The sequence below is a fragment of the Orbicella franksi genome, chromosome 14 (assembly GCF_964199315.1).
Source record: "Orbicella franksi chromosome 14, jaOrbFran1.1, whole genome shotgun sequence".
In the NCBI taxonomy this organism is placed as follows: Eukaryota; Metazoa; Cnidaria; class Anthozoa; order Scleractinia; family Merulinidae; genus Orbicella; species Orbicella franksi.
In genome coordinates, this window is record NC_138158.1 from 2,317,951 (window position 1) to 2,343,751 (window position 25,801).

The window sequence follows — 25,801 nt, forward strand, 5'->3', positions numbered from 1 at the left end:
CCAATTACACCATATAAATCTAAAATTATCCTTTTAATTTACACCTTTTCACGTTCTGTTGTTACTATTTGTCTTAATTAGCATTTTTGCCTACTTATTATTCAACTTGCTTTGTAATCATTCATTCAACTGAAGATGACAGAAGTTCTGTCGAAACATCTTTTTTTAAACTTAAAAAAGTGGTCGTTTTCCTTAAAATCTTTACATGTCTGCTGCTATCTAGACCTTTTAATCAAATATGTTTTTTAATCAAATATGTCAAGATATGTTGTGGAGAATTGATAGTGGCTGTCAAACCAGCCGATTTATATATTAAAGAGGCTTTTCGCCAATAAATATATATAACTAACCATTTTTTTTCTTGATTTCGTAAGTGCATACATGCGCATATGGTCGCTACGCCCTTAATATTGGGAATGAACGCGAATGAAGACAGTTATGAATATTTGATAACAATGGCAGTTGCAAAAGAACACTAAAGAAACGAAATGTCATCATTCGGCATAGCCTGCGCATTCGTAGCATATTCAGCAGGGGCAAGTTTTAATACCGACAAACACACCGAATAGATCTAAATAAATGCAAAATTCCAAAGTAAAAGAAAAACACACTCTTTAACTGGCGTCGTCCTCGCCGTCGTACATGCGTAAGGTCCCTATCTGTTTCGCTGAGCCATGTGCTTCAAGTCACGCAAACTGCACGAAAACGTGACAACACTACTACACTGAGAACTGCTTCAGTGATTGACTGGGCACGATGTTGCGAAACGACTGTCACTGTGAGCAGATTTATGTTTTTTTTTTTTTTTTTTTTTTTTGAGTAAAGAAGGCTATTTCTACAAAAGCGAAAATGTTTTTCGCCCATAGGATAGAATGACAACGTCGTTTCCAAGACCCTGAGAACGAGGCGGTGTAACTTTGTTGTACACTGAAAGGCTGACCAGTACGTGAAAGACGTTTGGAGACTCCAACATGAATAGAACCGATAAAGAGAGGCAGCTGTTTCATCTTTATTGGGTCAGTTGTTACGTCCTTATTGGGACTATCAGCCTTGCAGTCTCTTGTTTGTCATCATAGTTTTTTTGGCTGATCAGATCTCATGTAGATCCTACGTTGGCAGCGTTTTTCGTACGCGGATCCTTGCAGTTTCTGGTTTCTCCATCTCGGTCGTTCAAATCCAAAGATGGCGGTCATATTGATCGAAGTACTTTATCAAAGTTGACCCCAAAATAAAAGTCAGTTCTTAAGATTTAGTGGTACGCGGCGACAAGATTCCCCTAGCTGGTGAATTTCTTTATTCTCTTCAACGTGTTAATATCTTTAAATAAGTGGACCAACGCAGAAAAAATAAAATCGAGAAAAGTATCTTAATTTTTGACTTCTCTGTTCTCCAGCCCTACTTTCCAGAGAAAGTGAAAATGTTTAATATTCAAAAGGTCTAGATAGCAGCAGACATGTAAATATTTTAAGGAAAACGACCAATTTTTTAAGTTTGCAAGACATGTTTTTTTTAAAACCAGACAAAGGGAATGGTGTGGTCGTCTTGGACCGAACAGATTACGACCAAGGTATTCTTAAAATCATCAATGACACTTCCAAATTCCGGCCCATCAAGGAAGATCCAACTTTACTGAGAGAAGGTAGACTGCAGCGACTTCTCCGAAAGTTGAAGAAAGATGGTCACCTTGCCAACGAAGTGTACGAAAACATCTATCCCAAAGGCTCTCAACCAGCAAGAATTTATGGCCTCCCCAAAATGCACAAGGATTTTGGGCCTAACTCAACTCCGCCATTTCGCCCCATCGTGTCTTCTATTGGAACTTACAATTATAACCTGGCCAAATGTCTATGCAATCTTTTGGCGCCGCACATCCCAACTGAACACTGTGCTACAGACACTTTTACTTTTGTACAGGACATTCAATCTTCATCTATGTTTGGTAAATTTATGGTTTCCTTCGATGTGGAAAGTCTCTTTACTAACATACCTCTTGAGGAATGTATTGACCTGGCGGTCAATTACATTTCCGAGGGCAATCCTGACCTTAAGTTAAGTAAACCTGAACTTAGAAGCCTTTTCACTGTAGCCACCGCCCAGACCCATTTCTTATTTAACGGTTCTTTCTATGACCAAATTGATGGTGTGGCCATGGGGTCTCCCCTTGCTCCCGTATTAGCCAATCTTTTTATGGGGCATCATGAAAAACTATGGTTGGAAAATTTTCAATGCTCTAAAATTTTATTTTATCGTAGGTATGTTGACGACACTTTTTGTTTATTTCACTCGGAGCCCGATGCTGTTATATTTTTTGACTACATTAACTCTAGGCACCCCAACATAAGGTTTACTATGGAAAAAGAACTTAATCGCAAATTACCCTTTCTAGATGTTCTTATTGATAATAGTGACACTAATTCCTTCCTAACTAGGGTTTACCGTAAGAAAACCTTTACTGGGTTATTAACTAATTATTTTAGCTTCACCTCGTACTCATACAAAGTAGGTCTCATTAGGACTCTTGTTGACAGGGCCTACAAGATCAACAACACTTGGTTGGGGTTACACGAGGATATAACCAAGCTTACTGAAATTCTCAAAAAGAACCTTTTCCCTGCCCATTTAATTGAAAAAGTGGTTAACCGTTACATCACTGGGACCCATAGCAATCATTGTCCCCGGGGCTACCCCCTTACCACCTCGCCCACGTTTTACTTTAAGCTGCCATACATAGGCCATTTTTCTGTCATCACTCAGAAGAAGATTCGACACTTAATCAAGCGCTATTGTAATGATTTAGACATCAAATTAGTTTTTTCTTCCTTCAAGATAGGTAACCTTTTTGGTGTGAAAGACCCTATCCCCGGCGGGCTTCGTTCACGTGTGGTTTATAAGTTTACATGTGCGGGCTGTAATGCCTGTTATGTCGGCGAAACCTCCCGACATTTTTCCACACGCGTACGTGAGCACTTAGCCGTTGATAGGGCCTCTCACATCTTCAAACATCTTCAGAATTCTGAACGTTGTCGCTCATTGTGTTCAATAGACTGCTTTCATATTTTAGATCACGCCACTACCAGCTTTCAACTCAAGATAAAGGAGGCTATTCATATTCAAAAAGAACTACCTTCCCTCAATCAGCAATTACACCATGTAAATCTAAAATTATCCTTTTAACTTACGCCTTTTCACGTTCTTGTTGTTACTATTTGTCTTAATTAGCATTTTTGCCTACTTATTATTCAACTTGCTTTGTAATCATTCATTCAACTGAAGATGACAGAAGCTCTGTCGAAACATGTCTTGCAAACTTAAAAAATTGGTCGTTTTCCTTAAAATGTTTAATATTCAATGTTTCAAATCAGATTTTTTTCTACTCCTTGATACAACACTGTTACTTATGGGAAGCACTCTCTGCGTTATGTAGGACCCAAATTATGGGGCAAACTGTCTATGGCTGACAGATCAGCCAAGACACTGCAGGCTTTTACAAACTATATTCGTAAAAGGCATATAACTCGCTTAATTGACACCGGCTGTAAGGGCTGCATCCTATGCTGCACATAATGCCCTTCAAGTCATTTATTTTTTTTTTATTGTATTAATATTAGTATTAGTATAGTTTTTTTAGCAGTGTTCCCTAATTAGTATGGTGTATCATTTCCAGGCTATAAGGTTTTTGACACTTTAATAAAGTTCTCACTCACTCACTCACGCCCTCGTAGTCTCCCGCGCGGTCCGTCACGCAATCTTCCAGAGGATGATTGCGTGACGAGCCCTAAGAGACCTAAGAGCGTGTGCGTAGGAGGCTGATCGCCCGCGCAGCTGTTTTAATTGGATCGTCACGCAGCGCCTCTCGTGAAGTGTAATATTCTTTATCTGGTTCTCTAGTTTCTTTATAGTAATTGTCTTTGTTTGAACAACTCTCTCCGGAAGGCAAGCCTAACTGTCGTTATTTCAATATAAATCTGCTAGCGGGAAGGCAAAACAACGAAATTAAATAATTTAACCTTCAGACTTATTAAGCGAAACAGGAAATTGGCTTTTTTGTAAATTAACAGGCGGCGTAAAAGTGGAGTGTCAACCTGCTGAACTCGATAGCTCGCGAATATGCATATAAAATAAAATTAAGTATGCCTTTTTTGAAAAAAGCTCATTTTTGACCACACACCTAGTAGAAAGCTGTCCGATGAGCTTAGCCAAAAAGACTCACTTTTGTTTGGTCAATTAGTTCGGGCACATTTTAATCTCGCTTAAAAGCAAAGAACGCAAAGGCAACAGCGTGAGATAATGGATTTTCGCGCGGCTTTTAAGGACCCTGTAGACTGTACCATTAATATTTTACCAGCCTTTGGCGGCGGCGGGTTTTTAATTCGAGCTTGCCATTTTCTTTATTTTGAAAACATCAAAACAATATTTTTGAAAACATTGTCCAAGCGTACTGAAAAAGGAACATTTGATACGCTCAAACGTTGTGCTTTATTTGGAAAAGGAAAGAAATATTTATTTTAGAGGCGAAGCAATAACCTTTGTTGAAATTAACCATCGATATACATACACTGAATTCAGTATAGCGCGGACAAGAAATTCTGCATTAAAAAATTGACAGTTTAAAAGTTTCAGTTTAATTTTAATTTTGTCTACTGAGGCGTCACCAAGAACAACTGTTGTAAGGTCCGAACGATTCCTTTCGCTCAAATGAAGCTAAGTTTAAGTTTCAGTCAAACGCTTATAAATGAGTTCTTGATATACTACTATAAGTAGAAAGCTGTGACCCTGAGGTAACAGGTAACAGAATGTTGAGGCGAATATCGAGAAGTTAAATGATTCAGTGACAGTTTTTAGTAATTTTACTAGCGTATCTCATCTTTTGTTGTATCCGAAGGCAGTATTTAAGATTACAATTTAAAACTTATTCTTGACGACTCCGTCAACCTTGTTTTTTAGCCAAGCTGTATTTCTGCAAACACACGCCATTTAACATCGCGTCAACTTTTGATGTAAATTTGGTTCCATCATGATAAATCCTCAATAACAATAATCTTCCAAGAAATTTGCAATTTTGAATTGCTAACAATTTATTCGCGACAATATCTTGGTATCAACTAATTCAAACTTCTGCTTCAATATTTTGCTTTTAATATCTTAAGACTTTTTCCTTCTTTATTTCATCGCGCGCTCAAAACCGTAGGTTTTTGAACAGAAAATGATCGTCGGGGACCCTTATCTTGAATAACCACGCTTCGACTCGCTTTTTCTAATGGTTTAACTCTTTTATCCCGGCTTGCGTTCATGGAATCTGAAATATTGACGTTTTTATGGTGACATTTTTGAATTTTGACCCTAAAGCGACTCTTTGGTAGCATTCTCGGTCGAAGTCGTTGAGGCGTTTGATCTTGAAAGCGAGTTTTTAAATTCGCAGATGTTCCAAGTACCTTGGTGTCTATGACAGAGTCTTTGATCGTGAAACTTTTCCTCAAAGGTATATATTGAATTCGAACGCTGTGCTTGTTCATGCCCGTAGTTTCTTTAACGTTTCTGCGATTTAAAGAGGAAGTGCTTGAATTTTCTCCACATCGACGATTTTCTAGCTTAGAAATGTTGTTGTCTTCGACGCGAAGTCCAAGCGAAGAACTTCTGTTTGACGCAGCTGATCGAGCTGTATTCCTGTTGGAGTCACAGTCAATTTGAAGCGAAGAAGTTCTCCGACCTTTTTCATTGTGGGAAATATATTCTTTATCTAAACTGTTCGCCTTCTTCCACTCAGTGCTCAAGGAAGTATGAAGACAAGAGACGTACCTTGGTTTTGACTGGCTAACCTTTTCTTTCTTCGGTGCTTCTCTTGAAGTCTTATTCACGGTAGTATTTGTAGCAACAGGAATTTTAGGTGATACCTGCTTCGCTGCTGATCCAACAATATCTTTATCAATACTCGGCAAAACCACAATCTTGGGAATCTTCTCTTTGGGAATAATAGACAAAGAAGTCACGTATTTTCTTCTTTGAGCCGAATGGTTAGTTGTCGGGGACATTATTTTCGGTTGAACAGTCTTTGTGCCCACCGCGCGAGGAACACTCGAAGTTAGCGCGTTCCTTGTAAACACAGCAGTGACAGGCGCATGGTAATTTGTTGGCTTAGCTGAGACATCTCTTCCAAGTTTTGTCGTAGTAACATGGTAATAACCTTTTTGAACGCTCATTTCCGAAGATCCGAACCAAATATATTATTTTCTTTCATAGATTTTCCATCGAGCTGACCCGATCATGTTGTGTAAATATGTTACCAGCCTGCTTGGTGCTTAATTGTTGTGTCACTGTGGCTTGACAGTTGATAATATATGTACAGCGGTCGTAAACTTAAACCTGACAAGTTCTATTTAGATCACAGTAGAATCGGCTGGCATATTGAATACAATTTTTTTCTGGCGAAAATTCTAATTTTTTTCCAAGAAAATACTCCCAGCGACAATGTGGTAGAGGCGGTTTTTAACACATACTTGTTATGCGAAACTCATTACACAAATGAATTTATTTTGGCTTAAATGAACTGGATGTTTTGTTCTCGTCAAAGGAGAGAATATTGGCCCGCCGGAGAAATTTGCATTTTATTTGAACGGGGACAAACTGGAACCTGTAGGCTTCCAATTAACACTAAAACGCCACACGTGCGAGGTGAGATGAACTTGAATTCATTTAGCACCATTTTCAAAGCGGATCACCACTAAAAGTAATTACGATGAGATAAATGTTCCGGCTTACACGTATCATGTGTATATTAATGCACGTGGCTCGTTTCCAAGACAATTATTTCCTACCACTGTTCAGAGCACGGAATTTGGCGAAAAGTTAAAATTTTAATCAGCTCAAAAATGCTAAATTCGTCCATTCTGATCCCGGTTTGGAACGTATCATTTATATTCCGTTACAATGCTTGCAATGCTGCGATATTTTACCCGAGGATAGGCCGAAATCAAAATGTTTAAAAAAGAAGGCTTGTTGTACTTCAAGGGGCTTGGGCACAAGCACTAGTACTCGGTCCCAAACTATCCGCGTAGTTATCCGATACTTTCTAAACACGTCTGAGTTTTCTATTACAGAAAAAGGCGACAAAGGCAAGAAAATTAAATTCAATTTCCTCGTTTCTCAGTTTAAAGTAATAAAATGTTGTTAACTGGGCCGATCAGGGGAAAAAATAATAATGATAGTCGAAACGATCGACATCTACAGAATTAGATTTTTAAAACAAACCGTGTCATGGGCGGGTCACAATTCTCTGGTGGTTAATGTTTTCTTTCAAATTTTGACCTGCTGTAAATCGGTGCCAAAATTTCCTTAATTATCCAGAACAAGTATTATCCGAATTTAAATACAGAAATTGAATAGTACTACCAAAAATCAAAACTGGATTTGGCAAGGAAAGATGAAAAAAAAAACAGGTTACGGGAAAATGATGTTGAAACTGATGGGACTTAACTATAATTTCCAGAATTGCGAGGTTTCGGTTAAAATTGATTGATGTTGAAAAATAAAAGAGGACATTTTAGTGAACCAGTGAATTCCTCACAGAAAAGCGACGATGTGTATTAACATTTCAAACGGTTCTTGAGCCAAATAAAGTAAAAATTAGTTTCCGTGTCTATGAAAGTGACGATGTGTTGTTGAAACTTTGCCAGTTAGTTCATCTGTTGATCCAATATTCACTGAACATCTCTTCCTAACTTACACACGGTGATGCATTCCTTTGTTCAGTTCTCTGTTGTTTTGTGCTTAGCTTCCCATAACGTAATTGTCTTTCCGCTTTGGTGAACTAAAAGCAAAACGCTATCATATTACAGTACTCTAAGGTGAAAACCGGGGATGAAAACGGCTTTAAACATCACGGTCATCACGCAAAATGCGCGATTTAGAAAAGTCAAACTAGATTTGAAAATATCCTCCAATTTAAAAGTCTATACTATTTCCAAATTTCTTTTTTAGCATTCATTGAATTATTTCAGTTTTAGGTGAAATCCTTCAAGTTTTGTTGGTACTTTTAAAACCATTGGAGCGTGTAAGTTGTTTGATTATTTTACGATCAAAGCAGTTAAGCTTAGCTTTACCAACAACGAAAGTTCCAAACAGGGAATTTCTTCATCACAAAAAAGAGAGGAAGATTAGAGACCAAAATGTTACGAGATATGACTTGATATAGCAATGTTTAGATGATTTATTTGAAATACATAAATTCAGCGATTTCTTGGAGTAATGCTCAGATATTTAAGTAATTAAAACCATGAAAAGAGTTTGACTTTTCAAAAGGAAAAAATGGCGAATCGTGAAGACTGAAGTGCTTTACACTTAAAGCTCATGAGTTTATCGCTCTACTGATCCATGACCTCAACCGCGGCTGCTGATTGGCTGCCGAGTGACAACAGAAACCAATCCAACTTTAATGAGCCAGTGGTCCATGAAGTAATGATGATTCCTGATCAATGAGCTCATGAACTGTCCAATAAGAAAGCCTTGTTGATGAAAAGATTCACAGAAATCCACCGGGTGTTTTGCTTTAGCGTCATGACGTCATGAAGGAAGAAACAAACGGCCGCTTGGCTCCTGGCTTCGATGTTCAACAACCTTTAAAACAACTAAACACCATGCGGTGCGAGAAAGAAACTTACCCACTCTACGAGAAAAAAGTCGTGGGAAACATCCAGCCAAAAGAAGAACCAAAAAATGAAGAAAAAAGAAAGTTTCTTCGAGTCATCGTCACTTCTCTCATGTACGTTCTTGAACCGATACTGCCAGACGACGGAGTCAAAGGAGATGGAAAAATCGCAAGTTTATTGTATCTGATTTGTCTGACAACAGCAGGGGTGGTGTTCAATCTTTCTAAATGGCTCCAAGATGACTCCAAAGCCGACTCAGGCGTTACAGCCGATCACATTGATGGATTTCTTATCACTTGCATTTGCCCAGCGCTTCTGTGGATCTGCTACATCTTCTGTAAACAAAGCGATCGTAAGACCGTGGATTTTATCACACCCTCGCCTCACTCACACAGACCTCTCATGGCTGGAGCCTATGTTTTTGGCGCGGGAAGCTGTGTTATGGATCTTCTTCATATTACTTTTTATATTGAATGCTCTTCGAACTTATCCAGCCTATTTTTCTCAATTTTTAAGGCTGTTTTCATCTTTGCGCAAATTCTATTTTTACGCAAATTTGCCACGGCCACCCTCCACAAATCACCAAGCATTCGACTTGTACTTTTCCACATACTTGGCACCAACGTGTGCCTGTGGTTTCGCGCGCTTTTTAGCCATTCAAAAAGCATCTTTAGTACGCGTAGAACACTCGAAGATTTAAGCACACGCGAAGAGAACGCTTGCTTTGCAAATCACTACTCTATGAAAAAGATTTGGGAGGCGTCCGAACCTTATTTATATCCGTTTACGATGGAATATTCGCTAATTGCGGGTGGCATCTTGTACACCATGTGGAGCGGGATGCGGGATCTCGATCCCGACCCGCAAGATATTTATATCTATGACGAGCTCTCGGATTTTAATACGACTACGGATAATCTTAGCGAACGATTAGAGAAATTTGAACACGATCACGGGTATGGAACCTGCGAGGCTACTACTCCGTCAAGGGATTCCGTGTCCAGTGGAAGATTTTCCAGCCGTTTCTCGCTAAACAGAGCCATGTCAAATTCATCGATATGTCAATCATGTGTCGAGAACCAGGATACACTTCGCCTACACGCCATCCCTAGCTCGGACCCAGGCCTTTTAATAGGCCTTTTGTTCTCGATCGTTTTGCTTCTCGCAGTTGGATTGCTGTGGGTTGACCGCGACTCCATAAACGCGCTGAAGTTTTATTATCTTTATCAAATAATATTGCTGGTGTTTATGTGTGTTGCCTGCTGGGTGGTGTTGCGTTGTTTGATGAATCAAAAATTCACCTGGTATCCTTTCGGAGCGGATGACACGCTGTTAATCGTATCTTTCACTGGAATGTTTCTTTACGCGGGTTTATGCCTCACCGCCGCCATCGCCGAAATCAGGAATCACCGTTACGCTTCAGACTTCTCCCTCGCTAAATCAACTCTGATTCTTTTTCAAGCCATGCTGCAAGCCACGGCTCTCATAAAAGCACTTCGCTTCAGACCGCTCAAGGAACTGGGAGCGAATATCGTCCGACAAGGAACGCTGTTTCTGCTGACCACGAACGTGGCACTATGGGCGCAGGATTCGTTCTTCGAAATGCGCAACTTTGCGACCACACCAATTCAGACGGTGTTTTACGGTGAGACTTCGTGGAGAGCAATAACTACCTTAGCTTATCCTTTATGCATTTTCTTCCGCTTTCATTCTGCAGCTTGCCTGTTTGAGGTTTGGTCTTGCTTTAGAGTAAATAATTTAAGCTAGAAAAATCATTAGTCTTAATGTAGTTAAGGAACAGGCACCTTTTGAGGGCAAGATTTTGACTGAGAGAGCAGTCCCTGTCAGCTGTTGCTAGGCAACATGACGTAATCTCATTTCGTAATACTGACGTGATTGTTCTCGGAGAACACGTCAACGTTCGCTCTAGATTTTGATTGGATAATAATAATCCGAAAAATTTCCGAGTGTTTCAACGAAGATTGGTTCAAAAACGGTACTCGTTCCTTCATCTGTAATCCCGGCTCATGTTAGTGGAAATCTTTCATATCTTTCATGATCTATCTACTGCAAATCGTCAACTTACTCGGCACGTATACAACTCAAAATCATTTCTAGTTTCAAGAAAAAAATGAACAAAGTAGCGACTATAGACTTTTTATTCAATAAGCAGTTTGATAGACTGAGAAAATTTCCACTATCATGGACGTCTGGGTCACTCATGAAAAAATTCATTCTCGTGGTCTTTTTGTTCAACAGAATCTTTCTCGTTTTCCAAGCATAAAACCTCGAGGTCTTGGAAGCTAACACAGCCGTCTCTCGTTCCCAGGGTCTCTTGTCTTCCCGCCTAGGGAAGACGAGAGACCCTGGGAACGAGGTTGTTTCACACAATCACGTTTACGCTATATATAAGAAGTAATTTTGCATGGGAAATTTGTTTCACAAGTCATATTCGGCAAAACCGTCTAGCTAAGTTTGGCAAGAGGTCTCTCCTAGCCTTGAATATTACAGCTTTGCGTGGAAACGAAAAGAATGAAAATCGTTTTATATTCCAGGTCTTTATTTACTAGACAATTCAAAGCTCATTTCTTTATGCCAGTGTTTTTTTTTAAAGATTACTAACCAAGATTGCTAATCTCGTTCAAATTTTGTTATGTTATATTATCAACCAAAAAACGCTTAAAGCTAATTCATGTATATATTTTCAAGTATTTATTCTAGGTTTCAGAAACCATTTTCAACAATAACTGATTTTATTCGCTCAGGAGGGCGATGATTTCCCCTTGGATAATTTAAGGCAAGATAGATACGCTGTCAAATTGGCGATTTTGTAGTTCTAAATCTTTTCGGTAAATTTTAGTGAGGATCATTTATACTTGTAGCATGGTATTTTTACCTTTTATTTATACCTTACTCATGTGCACTGAGTTTATAATTCATATTTTAAGACTTATTTTCAGCCGACGTAACGTATTTACCGTGCGATAAGGCAAGTGACTACGTAGGGTAAGATATTTTCCATATTGTTTTGACGATAAAGCGATTAATCTGTAAATATCTATGGATATACTCGGTAAAATTAATCAGTTTTTCTTTTGAGCGAAAAATTTCGGAGACGCTATTTTCTCTAGGAATGATAAAGCTTTAGAATCGTTTTGTAACAAAAATGTTCCGGAAACAACAGTTGCACTAGCCATAGCTGCGTCATAACAGCAATGAACACTTCATTATCTAAAAAGAAACTCTATAGAGACTGACTTACAACTGGAATGACTGACTGACTTAGGACAGACGTTTTGACTTTACAAACAGCTGAAGAGGGTTCGCAGATGTCACTTCATACAAAATATCTTTTCACAAACGTTAAAGAGTAAATTATTGAGATTAGCCGGCCGACTTCAAGACAGACACAGACAACAATATGACCACACGACTGGTTGCTAATAACTGACGCGATATATACATTGCCCACTTGACAAGGATATTTAAGGACTGATCATAACTGTGTGACAAGCAGACAGACAGACACGCTGACACAGGCTGGTGTACTGATTGACTGAATGATTGAGTATTATGCTAGAGACTAAAAGACCGCTGATCAAATCAACAAGTTGATGACTATCTGACTGAATAACTAGATGCCTGACTGACCAGGCTAACTGACAGACCAACCAAGTTGACTTGCTTCTGGACTATGTAGTCAACCGACCGACCGACAGCCAGACATATTGATTAACTGACGGAACGACTGGCTTGACCCACCAACTACAGACTGACTGTCTGACAGACTGACCTTCTGACTAACTGACCGTCTGACAGACTGTCTGTCTGCTGGCATGGCTGACCGACGGTCTCGGCCGCTCAATAATAGGCTGGCTTACTGAATGTATTCAAGGACTAACTAGCCCACTGTTTAAAACCAACCGACCAACCGACTCACTCCACAATGAGTAAACTGAACTAATCATATAGACAAACTAACTAACGATCGACTGATCTACTCCATGTAAACTGGTTGATTGACTGGCCAGCTGCCTATCTGCCTAACTGGCTTATCGACGAATAGACGAATTAGCGCAGTGAATAATGAACTTAATGACTGACCGTCTGCCCTACATGCCCGGCTGTTTGAAAGGAGATTGAAAGCTAATCTTGGATTAAAGGTTAGCCCAGGTTTCTTTCCTCTTGTTTAAAAGAGATTTTTATGACTAGTTTTAAATTATAGTTTGGTAGTAGTCAAATGACAACTCAAACAGAAGTCTTTATTTCTAATTTTCAAATTGGCATAAATCCTGGATTACTGGCTTCAGCTGATCTCGCTTTGTTTAACAACCGGGCTCTGGGGATAAGCACTTAAAAAAGCTGTTGACCGAACGAACTGAATCTGACAAAACGAATGATTAACATACATACAATGCTGAACATCTACCTACTTTACGCTTACTGAACTGTACTACATACACTGACTGCTGTGACAATCTTTTGATAACTACAGAAGCTAACACTTGCGTGACTGTCTCACCGTGACTTAACTTAATACTGACTACTGGGTATCTCCTGTGTACGCTGATAACGCTATTAATGACTACCCGACTGAGCTTTACATCACTGAAGTTGAGAAAACGATGGGTTAACCTGTTAACTAGCTTAAACGTTTCTTAAATCGATGAATAAAGGCATTTGGCTGATACGGCATTCAGATCGAACGACTGTGAGACAGACTCACTAACTGACGGACAGACAGACAGACAGACAGATTCAAGAGGCCGGGAAAGACAGTCACACTGATAGATTACTGATTATTATCATTATTATCACAGACACACACCCACTTACTTCAGGTGTGTGCTGTCTTACTGTAACTAACCATACTGACTGAGTGAAGGTTTTCTCTTACTATAAAAGCGTAACAAACTGACAAAATAACAAACCGACACACCGATTGTTGTATTCACTGATGCTCTAACCTTTTTCTAACACAGAGAATTCAGAGTGACTTCATTAAAGAGAGCAACCTGTAATAGACTTAACCATGCAATTACTGAACGACCGACTGAATCACAAAGTCAACTTGCACAAGACAAACTAGACAACAGTCAAAAGTGAAACCAAAATACTATTCTAACTACTCCCTTCCTGAACTTCTTACTGATGGACTACAAGAGTGACTGAACGAACTTTACTAACGGACTTAATGGTTGTTTGACTTAACAACTAAATGGGTAATTCAGTGACTGACGATATGACCCTCCGATGAAAATCCAGTTGACTTTATAATGAGTACTAAAGTAATCGAATGAGGATATTACTTATTGACTGACTAACTGACTGACTGACTGATGTTTGTTTGGTTGACACCATTGACCGATTGACTCTCTGACCGACCGACTAACTGACGTACTCACTGACTGCCGGACTGACTGACTGACTGACCTACTGACTGACTAACTGACTGATTAAATGACGGACTGACTGATTTGACTAAATTACTGACTGACTGACTGACTGTTTGTTAGAATGACATCACCTGTCTGACTGACTGAATGACTAACTGAGTGACCTATTGACTCACTGACTGACGGACTGAATGACTGATCGATTGTCTGACTGACTGACTGACTGACTGACTGGGTGATTGACGGTCTGCCTGATTTATCGACCGACGGGCTAGAAGTCAGACAGTCGCTCAAACATTCATACTTAACAAGTACTAACTGACGATCTTAAAAACTTACAAACCAACATTCTGACTGTCTGACGGACTGACTGACTGACTTACTGACTGACTGACTGACTTACTGACTGACTGACTAACTGACTGACTGACTGACTAACTGACTGACTGACTGTGACTGACTAACTGACTAACTGACTAACTGTTTCACTGACTGACTGACTGACTAACTGACTGACTGTCTGACTAACTGATTGACTGACTGACTAACTGACTGACTGACTGACTGGTTAAATTGCCAGCTGTGTGAAATGACTAACTAACTGACTGACTTTGAAACTGAGTAACTGACTGACTTACTGAATGGATTCACTAACTGACTAACACACAGATTAATGGACACAGGAATAGCTAACTGACTGAATTGACGACCAGGTAAGACATAAGGCTGACGCTCGAGCGCTTGAGCTGTTTAATGACAAAACGTCGCGTTTATTAACTTTCCCTTATTTTAATCCCTTCATGACTGAATATCTGACCGCCTGACTGTATGGTGGACGGAATGCCTAACTGAGTGGCGGACTCACTATCTGGCTGACGGACTCACCTACTGTGACTGACTGCATGACAGATGTACTGACTGTGACTCACTGCCTACTATGAGTCACTAACTAGCTGACTGACAGACAGACTGAATGACTGACTAAATGACTGGCCAACTTACAGACTGACTGACTGACTTACGGCTTCGCTGTCTGAGTAGCTGATTGACTTTCTAGACTGAATGACTGACTGACGGACTGACGGACTTGCTTTCTGACCAACTGACTGACAGACTGAATAGGGAGTTTAAGAAAAGCATAACGGCAATGGGAAGGACACTAAACAAGAGATTTAATGAGCAGAGCAATGGCCGTACCGTGCATCATAATTCTTCATACATGTCTTAGCGATTCTCTGTAATACAACAACGTGAAATAACCAAATTCGGCGTTGTCTGGAGAACGTGAACCACGTCGGCTAATTTGTTAAATTTCTATTTGGAATTTAACCTTATGTTCCATATTTTTGACAAAAAGAAACAAAGTAAATGACATTAGAGTATAACGAGATTCGTAGGCAAAGTATATATTCATTTTTCACTCGACGTTGTTCCCGGTGTCGCCGTCGTGGTTACTACTTAAACTCCCTACTGACTGACTCACTCCAGCCTGGCTCACTCACTGCCTGACTGACTGATCGACTGACTTACTGTGACTGACTGAGTGACTGAGTGACTGACTGACTGTCTCCCGGACTCACTCACTGCCTGACTGACTGATTGACTGACTTATTGTGACTGACTCGCAGACTCACTTTCTAGACTGACTGCATTACCAAAGTTTTGATGTACTATTTTTTTTTATTAAACTGATCCCAAGAGCTGTGTAGATAGTTAATTCATAGCCCGAAGATAACTCATAAAAATCTCATTGAACTTACGACCGATGAACAGCCTACAAACTGCAGACTGACTGACACAATAAGTGTTTGGAAACAAAATAAAAGCCACCTGAACGACTAAATTATAGACTGACAAAATGACAGAGAAAGGCAAAGACAGACAGACAGACAGACAGACGAACGAGGCGAGAGGTGTAAAACAACTACGATAAAAATGTATCTAAAGCTTGATGTTGGACTTAGGACCACTCTGAGAAATTAAAACAAGCAACTGAAAAGACTACAGAAAGATTTACTGACTGAATTCTAAATATTTTATATGAAACCTGAGTACCAATATATGTGACTGCCATCAATCAAAAGACATATTTTAAAATTGGGTCATACAGACACATCCAGCCAACCAGAAAAACAGAGAGAAAAAAATTGTTGAATGGACAGAAACACTGACAGATAGACGGAATGTCAGACAGACAAAATTACGGACGCACGGAAACAGAGAGACAGACAGACAAACTGACGAATAGAAAGGGACACTGACAAATGGACCGACTGTAAGGTACACAAAATGACGGACGAACAGAAACAGACAGACAGACAGACAGACAGACAAAATGACGAATAGAAAGAAATACTGACAGATAGACTGACTGTCAGGTACACAAAACGACGGACGCACAGAAACAGACAGACAGACAAAATGACGAATAGAAAGAAACACTGAGAGAAGGACGGACCGCCAGACACACAAAATGGCGGACGCAGAGAAACACACCAACAGAAAGAAAAAAGGGTGAATGGGAAGATACACTGACAGATAGACGGATTGTCAGACAGACAGACAGACAGACACAAAATGACGGACGGAAAGAAACACTGACCGATAGACAGACTGTCAGACAGAAAGACCGACCTAGACACATACAGACTTACTGGTAGACAGACAGACAGACAGACAGACAAACAGACAGACAAACAGACACGCACAGATACACGAACACACAGAGATACACGCACCATACCAATGTAATCGCATGATGTGGATAAGTGGCAAACTGAAGGACTTACTCTACTGTCTAACTGATACAGAGGACAAGTTAACGGCAACGAAACGCTTGAGTCACTCAGTGACTATACAACGTTTTATTTTACGTAAATTTCAACTAACTGATTCTTACATGATGTACTTAGTTACTGCCCAGCTGAATTGAACTGTTCGCAACAGAAACGTCAGACGCAGAATTGATAACGTTCACACAGCTTCATGCAAAGGGTCTCACAATGAAACCGGTCAAGTCATAAGATCATGAACTCGTATACATACCGCATTGTCGACAATTATGTTAAATTGACTGAAGTCTTTCATCATAAAGCTGGCATTTCATAAAACGTTCAATTGCAGTACAAAGACGTGAAGAATAACTGACTGACGGAAGGACGGACAGTAGATAGGCAGACAGACTATTAACTTTAAAGACGCACTAAACAAACAACTATATGACTGACCGTCTATTGAACTGATTAACTTGCGGACATGAGGTCCAACAATAAGGCTGAAATCGACCGACAAATTACGCACTCCATAAATACTTAAAATTATCGACGTGTATGTAAGATTCACTAAAATACTTTTACACTTGACGACAAACGTTGACTCCCTGACGGACGGAATTACTCAGTTTCACTAGACACAAACGTACTGAAATCAGACTGACATAGACTGTGACAAACAAATAGGGACATACAGACAGCTAGGCAGACAGACAACTGGACGGAAAATAACCATGTGACAACTTTAAATCACTGGACTGACTGTGTAATGTACACAGACAGACAGACAGACAGATTGACTGACCGACAGACAGACTGACAGACAGACACCGAGTTACAGGCTTGTGTCTCGATTTCAACCATTGTTTGCACCAACTTTGGACGTTCCATTTACATAAAACTGACAAACTGAACATATATATATTTTTTACCTAGAACTGATTGATCGACCAACATTACCGGCCAGTGACCGACGGTATCGACAGTGCAAAAGGCCTGTTTGATAAACTGACTGATTACTGACTTTCGTGATAAGGGCCTGTTAGAATGAAAACTTCAGCACAAAACAGAATTACCACATGTACCCACTAACAATAACTGACCACTCTATAGAGGGATTAGACATAGTTCATTTATTTATCCTATATTCGCAAAACGTACTTCACGAATCAGTTATTGACTGTCCAATGGACTTAACAACTGTTTGACTGATTGACATAGCCGCCACAGACAAAATTACTGCTAAACTAAGACTAAACTAACTATACGGTATTCATTTTAGGTCATTCCTCACATTTGCATTGCGCATCCTTACTGCGCATAATTTATGGCGTCATTAGCGCGCGCCCGTGCACGCGCATATTGAAAACATGACGGATTTGCCTTGATATTGAGCTCTGTCAGTTGAAAAATGGCTCTAACTCACCAACGAGCACGGGCACCCCAATTTGTTTTCCACTCATCGTAATCAACTAATCATAAGCTTTGCGTGAGAAAAGACTGATCTAATTTCTATTGCTGAAAATTGAATAAATAAGAAAAATAGCAGATACACGGTGGTCTTTTCTATTTGGCAGTCGGAAACCACGTCAAGAAATTTGGTTCAAATTTTTAACCAAGGATTTAGCTTTCTGTCTGAATCAAACTTAAAACGTTTATTTGTGTCCGACACAATGTATTGACTGTTGTTTAATGCGTGTTCTTATGAGTCCGGGCTCACAAAGATGTTACAATTACTGGGAATGCGTTCTTCTAATAAGCATTTAATAATGCCAAAATGGGGCATTTTCAATGCCTCACTGCTCCTTAATGAGCATGGGCACCCCCGTTTTTTAATTTCAAAATTGAAGTTATCATATGATAAATATTTAGTGGACAAAGTTTGAAGAAAAATCTATTGCCACTTTTATTTCAGAGGAATTACCTTAATTGTCATTAAATTTGTAGTTACACATTTGCTTTGATTTTGGATATGATCTCGTTCAACTTACCTCAACCTCAACCAACCAATCAGGGTGATCCGTGTCTCTTTCTAGCCAATCAGGTGACTGGTTCTGAGCATTTCCTCGTGCTTGGCGCCCGTGTCTGTGTTAAGCTCTGATTGGCGCATGCGTTATCTTCGCTTTTTCTGATTGGGAAGAGGTTATTCCTGTGATTTTCGTTTTTTCAACAGTCACTAGGAGACAAATGTACGTAGCGCAAACATGTACAAATCCTCTGATTATTTTTACAGGCTCTTCTTGCGCTTCTCGTATATTTTGCTCAGGATCTACCGGTCTAAAACTGAGAAACGTTGCACGAGTGTGAAAGTGATATATGTTACTGATTCGCGAATGACTGACGTATACGTTAATACTAACAACTGAGTGGTCGATCATTTGACTATGACTTACATATCAGACATATTACTAAAGGAGAACTGACAGAATGGCTGACGACTATTTGCGACCAAACAGACTTAAACTAAATTGTAATGCCTAAGTGAGTTGATGGACTAAGTAAGCTAAGTATTCTGTAAATAGTCGACTGATCAACTGATTAAATAAAAGGCCATTTACGAGGGCCGTTTTTCATCCGTTTAACTGAAAATCTGACAAACCCATCAAGTGATTCAGACTGATGTATCATCATCATCATCATCATTATCATTATCATCATCAAATCATGATGCGACACAGTCAGATAGTCCGACTGCAGACCTTTTAACCCATTTTTAAATTAAAATTTCTAGAAGATATGCTAATACTTGATTGACGGCCTTACTGAGCAGCAACCCGACTGACTTATTGAATTTGGTCTCAGTGATTTCGTACGTTCACGTGAAATTCGTCAATTGCATTTGACATTTCCACACTCAGTTCTTTCACCCCATGTCACTAATAAATCAACTCGAAATCGCCTGAGTGAATTGGCAACCGACCGTTTGAAAGATGACTGGCTGACTTATTGACCAACTGACTACTGACACACATCTGACTGACGACTGTTTGACTGAATAATTTAGTGACAGAGTGACTGACGGACTGACTGACTTCTGACTGACTGATTGACTGGCTGGCTGACTGACTGACTGGCTGACTGTCTGACTGACGGCTGACTGACTGACCGACTGACAACTGACTACGGACTACTGACTACTGACTACTGACTGACTGCTGATTAACTGAGTAATTAACTGACTGACTGAATGACTGACAGACTGGCTAACTGACTAACTGACTAACTTACTGACTGTTGACTGACTGACCGACTGGCTGACTGACTTACTGACAGATTAACTGACTAACCGATTGACCGAATGACTGATTGATTGACTGACTGAATGGCTAATTGACAGACCGACCGATTGAGTGACTAACTCAATGAATGACTGACTGAATGACTAAGCTTACCGAAAGGGTGACAATCTGCGCGCAGAACAGCTAGCAGGCAAAATGACAGGCAGAGAGACAGGCAAAAATATAGAGAAACGGACAACCAACTGATTAACTTGATGCCCGACAGACCATGCAACTGACTGACGCAAAAACGTCTGACAGACCTTACAAACTGACCACTGAATGCCTGACTAAACAATTAAACGGCCTATTTGCTTACTAGACAAACTGATCAAAGAAAAATTCTTGATTTGAAAGTGATAGTCTGAATGGTCATGAAGTTAATCCTGTTTAATTTTTACTTATTAATATTCGTAGTCTACCTGATCTACAGGACTGAGTGTTTTGTCTGGATAGATCATTTGGATGTCTGAACAAACTGTGTTGACTAATTCATAAACTAACTAAACAAACAGAAACTTCCGAATGTTTCAGAAACTACAGAAAAAGACATACAGAGCACGCGCAGAATTAATTCTCGCATGATTGGAAGGGTTCGTAAACCTCGGAAAAGTAACAACCTTTCATCAATTTGAACATTGACACCTAATTTTGAAATCTCTATCCTTGATTTCAAGTTGTACTGGTATAAGTTTGCGGTCATTTCGTAACTTCTAGTATTTGAGTATCGAAGGAGTGGTCGCAAAGATATCAAAGCATAAGTGACTCGATAACTTTTATCGACTGTTTGACATCTGACTGACTGAGTGACTGGTTGACAGAGTGACTGATTGACAAAATGTCTGACTGACTGACTGACTGACTAGACATTGATCATCGCAGTTATACACACAACTTAAGTAGCTGTGAAATTAAAGCCCGAAAAATTCGCGAGTGACGGAGTGACTGAATAACTGACAGACAAACGGACCCACTAACTACTAACTAGCAAGTAATTAACTGACTGACGACTGACTGATCGACTGAATAACCGAGTGACGGAGTGACTGACGGATTGACTGACTGACTAATTGACTGACTGACTGACAAACTGACCGACTGACAAACTGACTGACTGACAAACTGACTGACTGACAAACTGACTGACTGACAAACTGACTGACTGACAAACTGACCGACTGACTGACTGACTGACTGACTAACTGTCTGACAAACTACTAGAACCGACTGACTGACTGACTGACTGACCGACCGACTGACTGACTGACTGACAGACAGACAGACTGACTGACTGGCTGAATGAGGGACTGACCGACTGCCAACGGACCAACTAATTAGTAAGTAATTACCGTGACTGATTGAATGATTGATTTAATGATTGACTGAGCCTCTTGCGGTTTAAATGATTGACTGATCACTGACAGATAAACTGACTTGGACTGACCTGAAAACAGACAGCTTGTCTTAATGACTTCCGACGGGGTGAACTGATGCCTGATTGAAATGAAAGGGCAGGCACGTTGACCGCAAGTGTAATTCAACTGAAGAAATTAAACAAACGAGCCAATATTTAAACAAACGAACAGTGACAAAATATCGAGTTGAGCAAAATACGGTACGAAAGTAAGAACGACAAGGAAACAAAATAGCAAAATACCGTAGAAAAAGAACGAAACAGAAAAGTAAGAGCAGCAGATGACTGGTAACAAACGGTACTAACTGCTACTGATTACGAGAACTAATCGGAGCAAAGAACAGAGATACGTCAACTTACTCGTGAAGAAAATAACGACCTGTTAAGAATACGCCTAATCAATAAAAAAACCAACCAGTCACTGACGACGATAAGCACAGAAACAACAGATACCTTGCCAAAGTGCCAAAAAAAGGTCATAGGAACAAAATGACACTTCAGCAGCTATAACTGACTGACAATCGTACAGTGCTTACTGCCTGTCTGGAGGAGTGGGCACAACCGTCTAATAGTCACTTAAGACCACCAGATAGACCTGATAGCAGGTCTGGGATACACTACACTTACTCGCAACGTACAGTCCGACCTAATGATAGACCTAAAACAACTTGACTGGAAGACGGCAGACCTAATAGCAGTCTGAGACACATTGGACCTACACATGGATCTAAGACAGTCCGACTGACGCAATTGACTGACATACAGACAGACAGAGAGACAGAGAGACAGACAGATAGGTAGAGAGACAAGACAAACAACAGCCCGACAAACGCTAAGCTGCCAAAGAAAAAATCTGCACAAAAGCTAATAAACAGGAACAACGAAACAGGTAAATTATGCCACAAACAACGTACATATTCATCGCTAAGATACAACTAAATAGCGGACATATCACTCATATCAACGAATTCTTTCTGGCTGAGACATGCGAAAATAGAAAAACCAGCAGACTTAGGAACTACAGATGAGCTGATAACTAACTGATTTTTAACTTTGACACTCGTTCAAACGTCTTTTTTAGCACATTTACTTGACTGGCACATTTACTTGAGAGAAATTGAGCGCGATCATAGAATTGACAATTCTAAGTTTGGTGATAGCTGTAAGCATGGCAAGAAGTGACAGAAAGCTGTGATATGCGATACTGCTGTCCGGAGATCAAAAAAACACAGGTACAATATACATAAAAAGATGCTTACTGATCGACAAACAAAAAAACAACTATCTACCTAATTGGCTTACTAACGATCACAAACTAGTTCCCTAACTGAGTGAGGTCGTCAAACTGACCAAGTAACTAACTGACTGACAGACTGTCCCGAAGTTGTACGGTACACAAAGGACTCTCGATGTTGTGAACAATTCCCGGGTTTAATGACAAAACGAAACGAAAATAATACAAAATAGTTTCTCTCTCAATCCTCGTGTTGTTTGCGTTGTGTTCGTGTCTCTCCCCTTTCAACCTATTTCACAATACTTGTCTCTTATTACAATTTCACTTGTCAATCATCTTTAATCATCTAAGAACTAAATATGACATCCGGTTGTAACGCTACGCAGTCACGACAGTTCCGGTCAAGACTGACTGACAGACTGACAGATTAACTGACTGACCGACTGACAGACTGACAGACTGACTGACTGACTGACTGACTGACTGACAGACTGACTGACAGACTGACTGACAGACTGACTGACAGACTGACTGACAGACTGACTGACAGACTGACGACAGACTGACTGACAGACTGACTGACAGACTGACAGATTAACAGACTGACCGACTGACAGACTGACTGACTGACTGACTGACAGACTGACAGACTGACTGACGGACTGACTGACTGACGGACGGACGGGTGGACTGACTGACTGGCTGTCGGACAAACGGAAAGATGGACTGACTGACGACTGGACGAACGGACAAATAGACAGACACACGAAATGACTGAATGACTGCCTGATGAACGGACGGACTGAAAACACACGGACGGGCGCAGACAGAGTGATTATACGTATGAAAATTTGATGAATGGGCGAAATACCCGAGAGAGCCATAATGTCATTGATACCGCAAAAAATAGCGATTTAATCTCTTCAATGGAAAAATAAACATATCAGTAAAAAACAGAAGCTGACGTAGGCCCTAACATGTATACAAATTGCATAAATGCTAGGACTATAAAACACTAAAAGACACTAGTTTGAGCATAAATACTATAAATATACATCTTGCAGAGGTTGTAACAAAAGTTGTAGATAGATTATTTATGATAGACCATCAAACCAGTAATCATACACCATAATGAACTTAGATGAAGCATATTCAGTTGTAGAAGCTTCAGTTGAAGAGGATTTCCACAACCTATCAATGTAACTTCTGAGGAAGAAGGAAAAAGTGAAATTAAGCTATCAAGAGAGAGTTGGCGCCATATCTTGCCATATGTTGTGACAATCACTTAATATTTCTTAAACTATTCTTTATCATTATGAAGATAAAATGTAATCGCTATCTATTCTGGTAATTATCTGTTTGTTTTACTTTCTTGTGCTCTTACAGGCGGTTTTTGCTTGTAACAGCCTCTTAAAATTTCCTTTGGTGCAGTTCATTAAAAATACGATACCGTAAAATTAAGCTTCCCCCTCGTTCGCACTGGTCTCATCTCAAGTCTCATCTACACCTACACTTAGTTAAGTCTTGGATGTTGATTACTAATTGGTGTCATTGGTTTACAAACCCTTGATAGCATCTAACATTTACATTAAGGCATTTTTTGTCTTTGGTCGATTATTTTAGAATGTGCTTCAACTTTTCCGTTCAACAAAATCTCGCAGAAGCAGTTTAACTTTGACAAAGCCTTTGATTGAAATTCAAAAGCAAAGGTGGTTTTCGCGTCCTCCACCTTTTCAAGGATGATTGTTAAGTCAGCGCAACTTCTGAGCAGAAAAATGATTATTTAGCGATAAGTTAGACATTTTTCAAACTAACAAGTAATACGCCGCGCGCGACTGAGTTTTCGCTCTCGCGCGAGACACGTGCACCCATACTAGTTAACATTTCATGCGTTTGTGCAAGATAGCTTATTAGCATTTAATAGGCTTCTCTCAAAGTCGCGAAAAGAATTCAGGGGCCCGTTTCTCGAAAGCCGCGGAAACTTTTCGGGACCGGAAAGCCGGAGCAAAATCTCGAACCTTACGATTACAGAGCTGTTTTATTTACGTATTCTTAATATGAAAAGAGGTTCCCTTCATACAAGAGGTTTCAGGCGTAAACACTTCTCCGTTTTTAGATACAGATGGACTAAAAATGGCTTTACGGGCCCGAAAAGTTTCCGGAGCTTTCGAGAAACAGGCCCCAGGTCCGTTGGGGTTAGTAATGGAGCCTTTACAGTGACTATGATTTGTGTTTACATAGCATTACAGCTGCTTTAGAACATGTTTGTATGATCTTAGAATTTCGACAGATAAAATGTACACAGCGCAGCATAGCAATTCCTCTTTAGAAAACATATAATAATTTATGTTGTTAGTTTCTAAAATAAAACTGTCATACCTTGTTGTAGTACAAAATCCGGCCGATTTTGATACATTTACTAAACTAAGTATGTAACTTGTCAGACCTCGTCTAAGATGAAGGTTTTCAGCCTGGTACCCCACCTAAGGGGTGATTGTGCTAAGATTGGGCTACGTTTGATTTTTCGTTCTTAGTTTTAAATCAGTTTCTTGAAAAAAGGTCTCAGATCCATTTCTACAAAAACAGAAACTTCCTATTTTTGCTGACCCTGGCTTTGTCACCACGCAAGGAACTGATGATAATGACATAGTAGTACATCATACTAGGACAACAACTTTTTGTAAATTTAGAAAGACAGGACATTCACTTCAGCATTTGAATCAGACTTTAATACTCCATGTAATAAGTAAAGATTTGCTCCTCCTCCTCAGAATCATTTTTTGACACCGCCCTAAGTAAGCAGAGCCCGTAACAACGTAGCACGATTTTATTGTACTACATTTCGGCTGGCCAAACCAACCTTCTTCGGGTACAATGAGAATTTCACATTGGAGGGGGTGTTTACTGTAGTCAAAGACTTCTCTCCAGCTCAGGGAAAGCTAAAAAGCCGTTTCCCACTCTCCCCCGAGTGCCCTCATTTCCATGACGAGGTCACCAACTACTGTATCTTTTTCATCTTGATTGTGACAAAAATCGCAAACATAACGCGCACTAGCGCCTGCAACA

At 39.9% G+C, this 25,801-nt stretch overlaps 2 protein-coding genes across 2 annotated transcripts; one reads left to right on the forward strand and one right to left on the reverse strand.

Annotated features, from left to right (window-relative positions):
- Positions 1 to 3,382: 3,382 nt before the first annotated feature.
- On the reverse strand, positions 3,383 to 6,808 carry LOC145467982 (uncharacterized). Its single transcript, XM_081451640.1, has one exon. The coding sequence runs from the start codon at positions 6,195 to 6,197 to the stop codon at positions 5,166 to 5,168; it is 1,032 nt and encodes a 343-aa protein (XP_081307766.1). The 5' UTR covers positions 6,198 to 6,808; the 3' UTR covers positions 3,383 to 5,165.
- Positions 6,809 to 8,368: 1,560 nt separating this feature from the next.
- Positions 8,369 to 24,228, forward strand: LOC145467933 (proton channel OtopLc-like). The gene has a single exon (XM_081451570.1). It carries the CDS (start codon positions 8,559 to 8,561, stop codon positions 10,407 to 10,409), a length of 1,851 nt encoding a protein of 616 aa, XP_081307696.1. The 5' UTR covers positions 8,369 to 8,558; the 3' UTR covers positions 10,410 to 24,228.
- The last annotated feature ends 1,573 nt before the right edge of the window (positions 24,229 to 25,801 follow it).

What these genes read in the sequence shown, in the direction of transcription:
- LOC145467982 (XM_081451640.1), bottom strand. Translation starts at nt 6,197, where the DNA reads ATGAGCGTTCAAAAAGGTTATTACCATGTTACTACGACAAAACTTGGA.
- LOC145467933 (XM_081451570.1), top strand. Translation starts at nt 8,559, where the DNA reads ATGAAGGAAGAAACAAACGGCCGCTTGGCTCCTGGCTTCGATGTTCAA.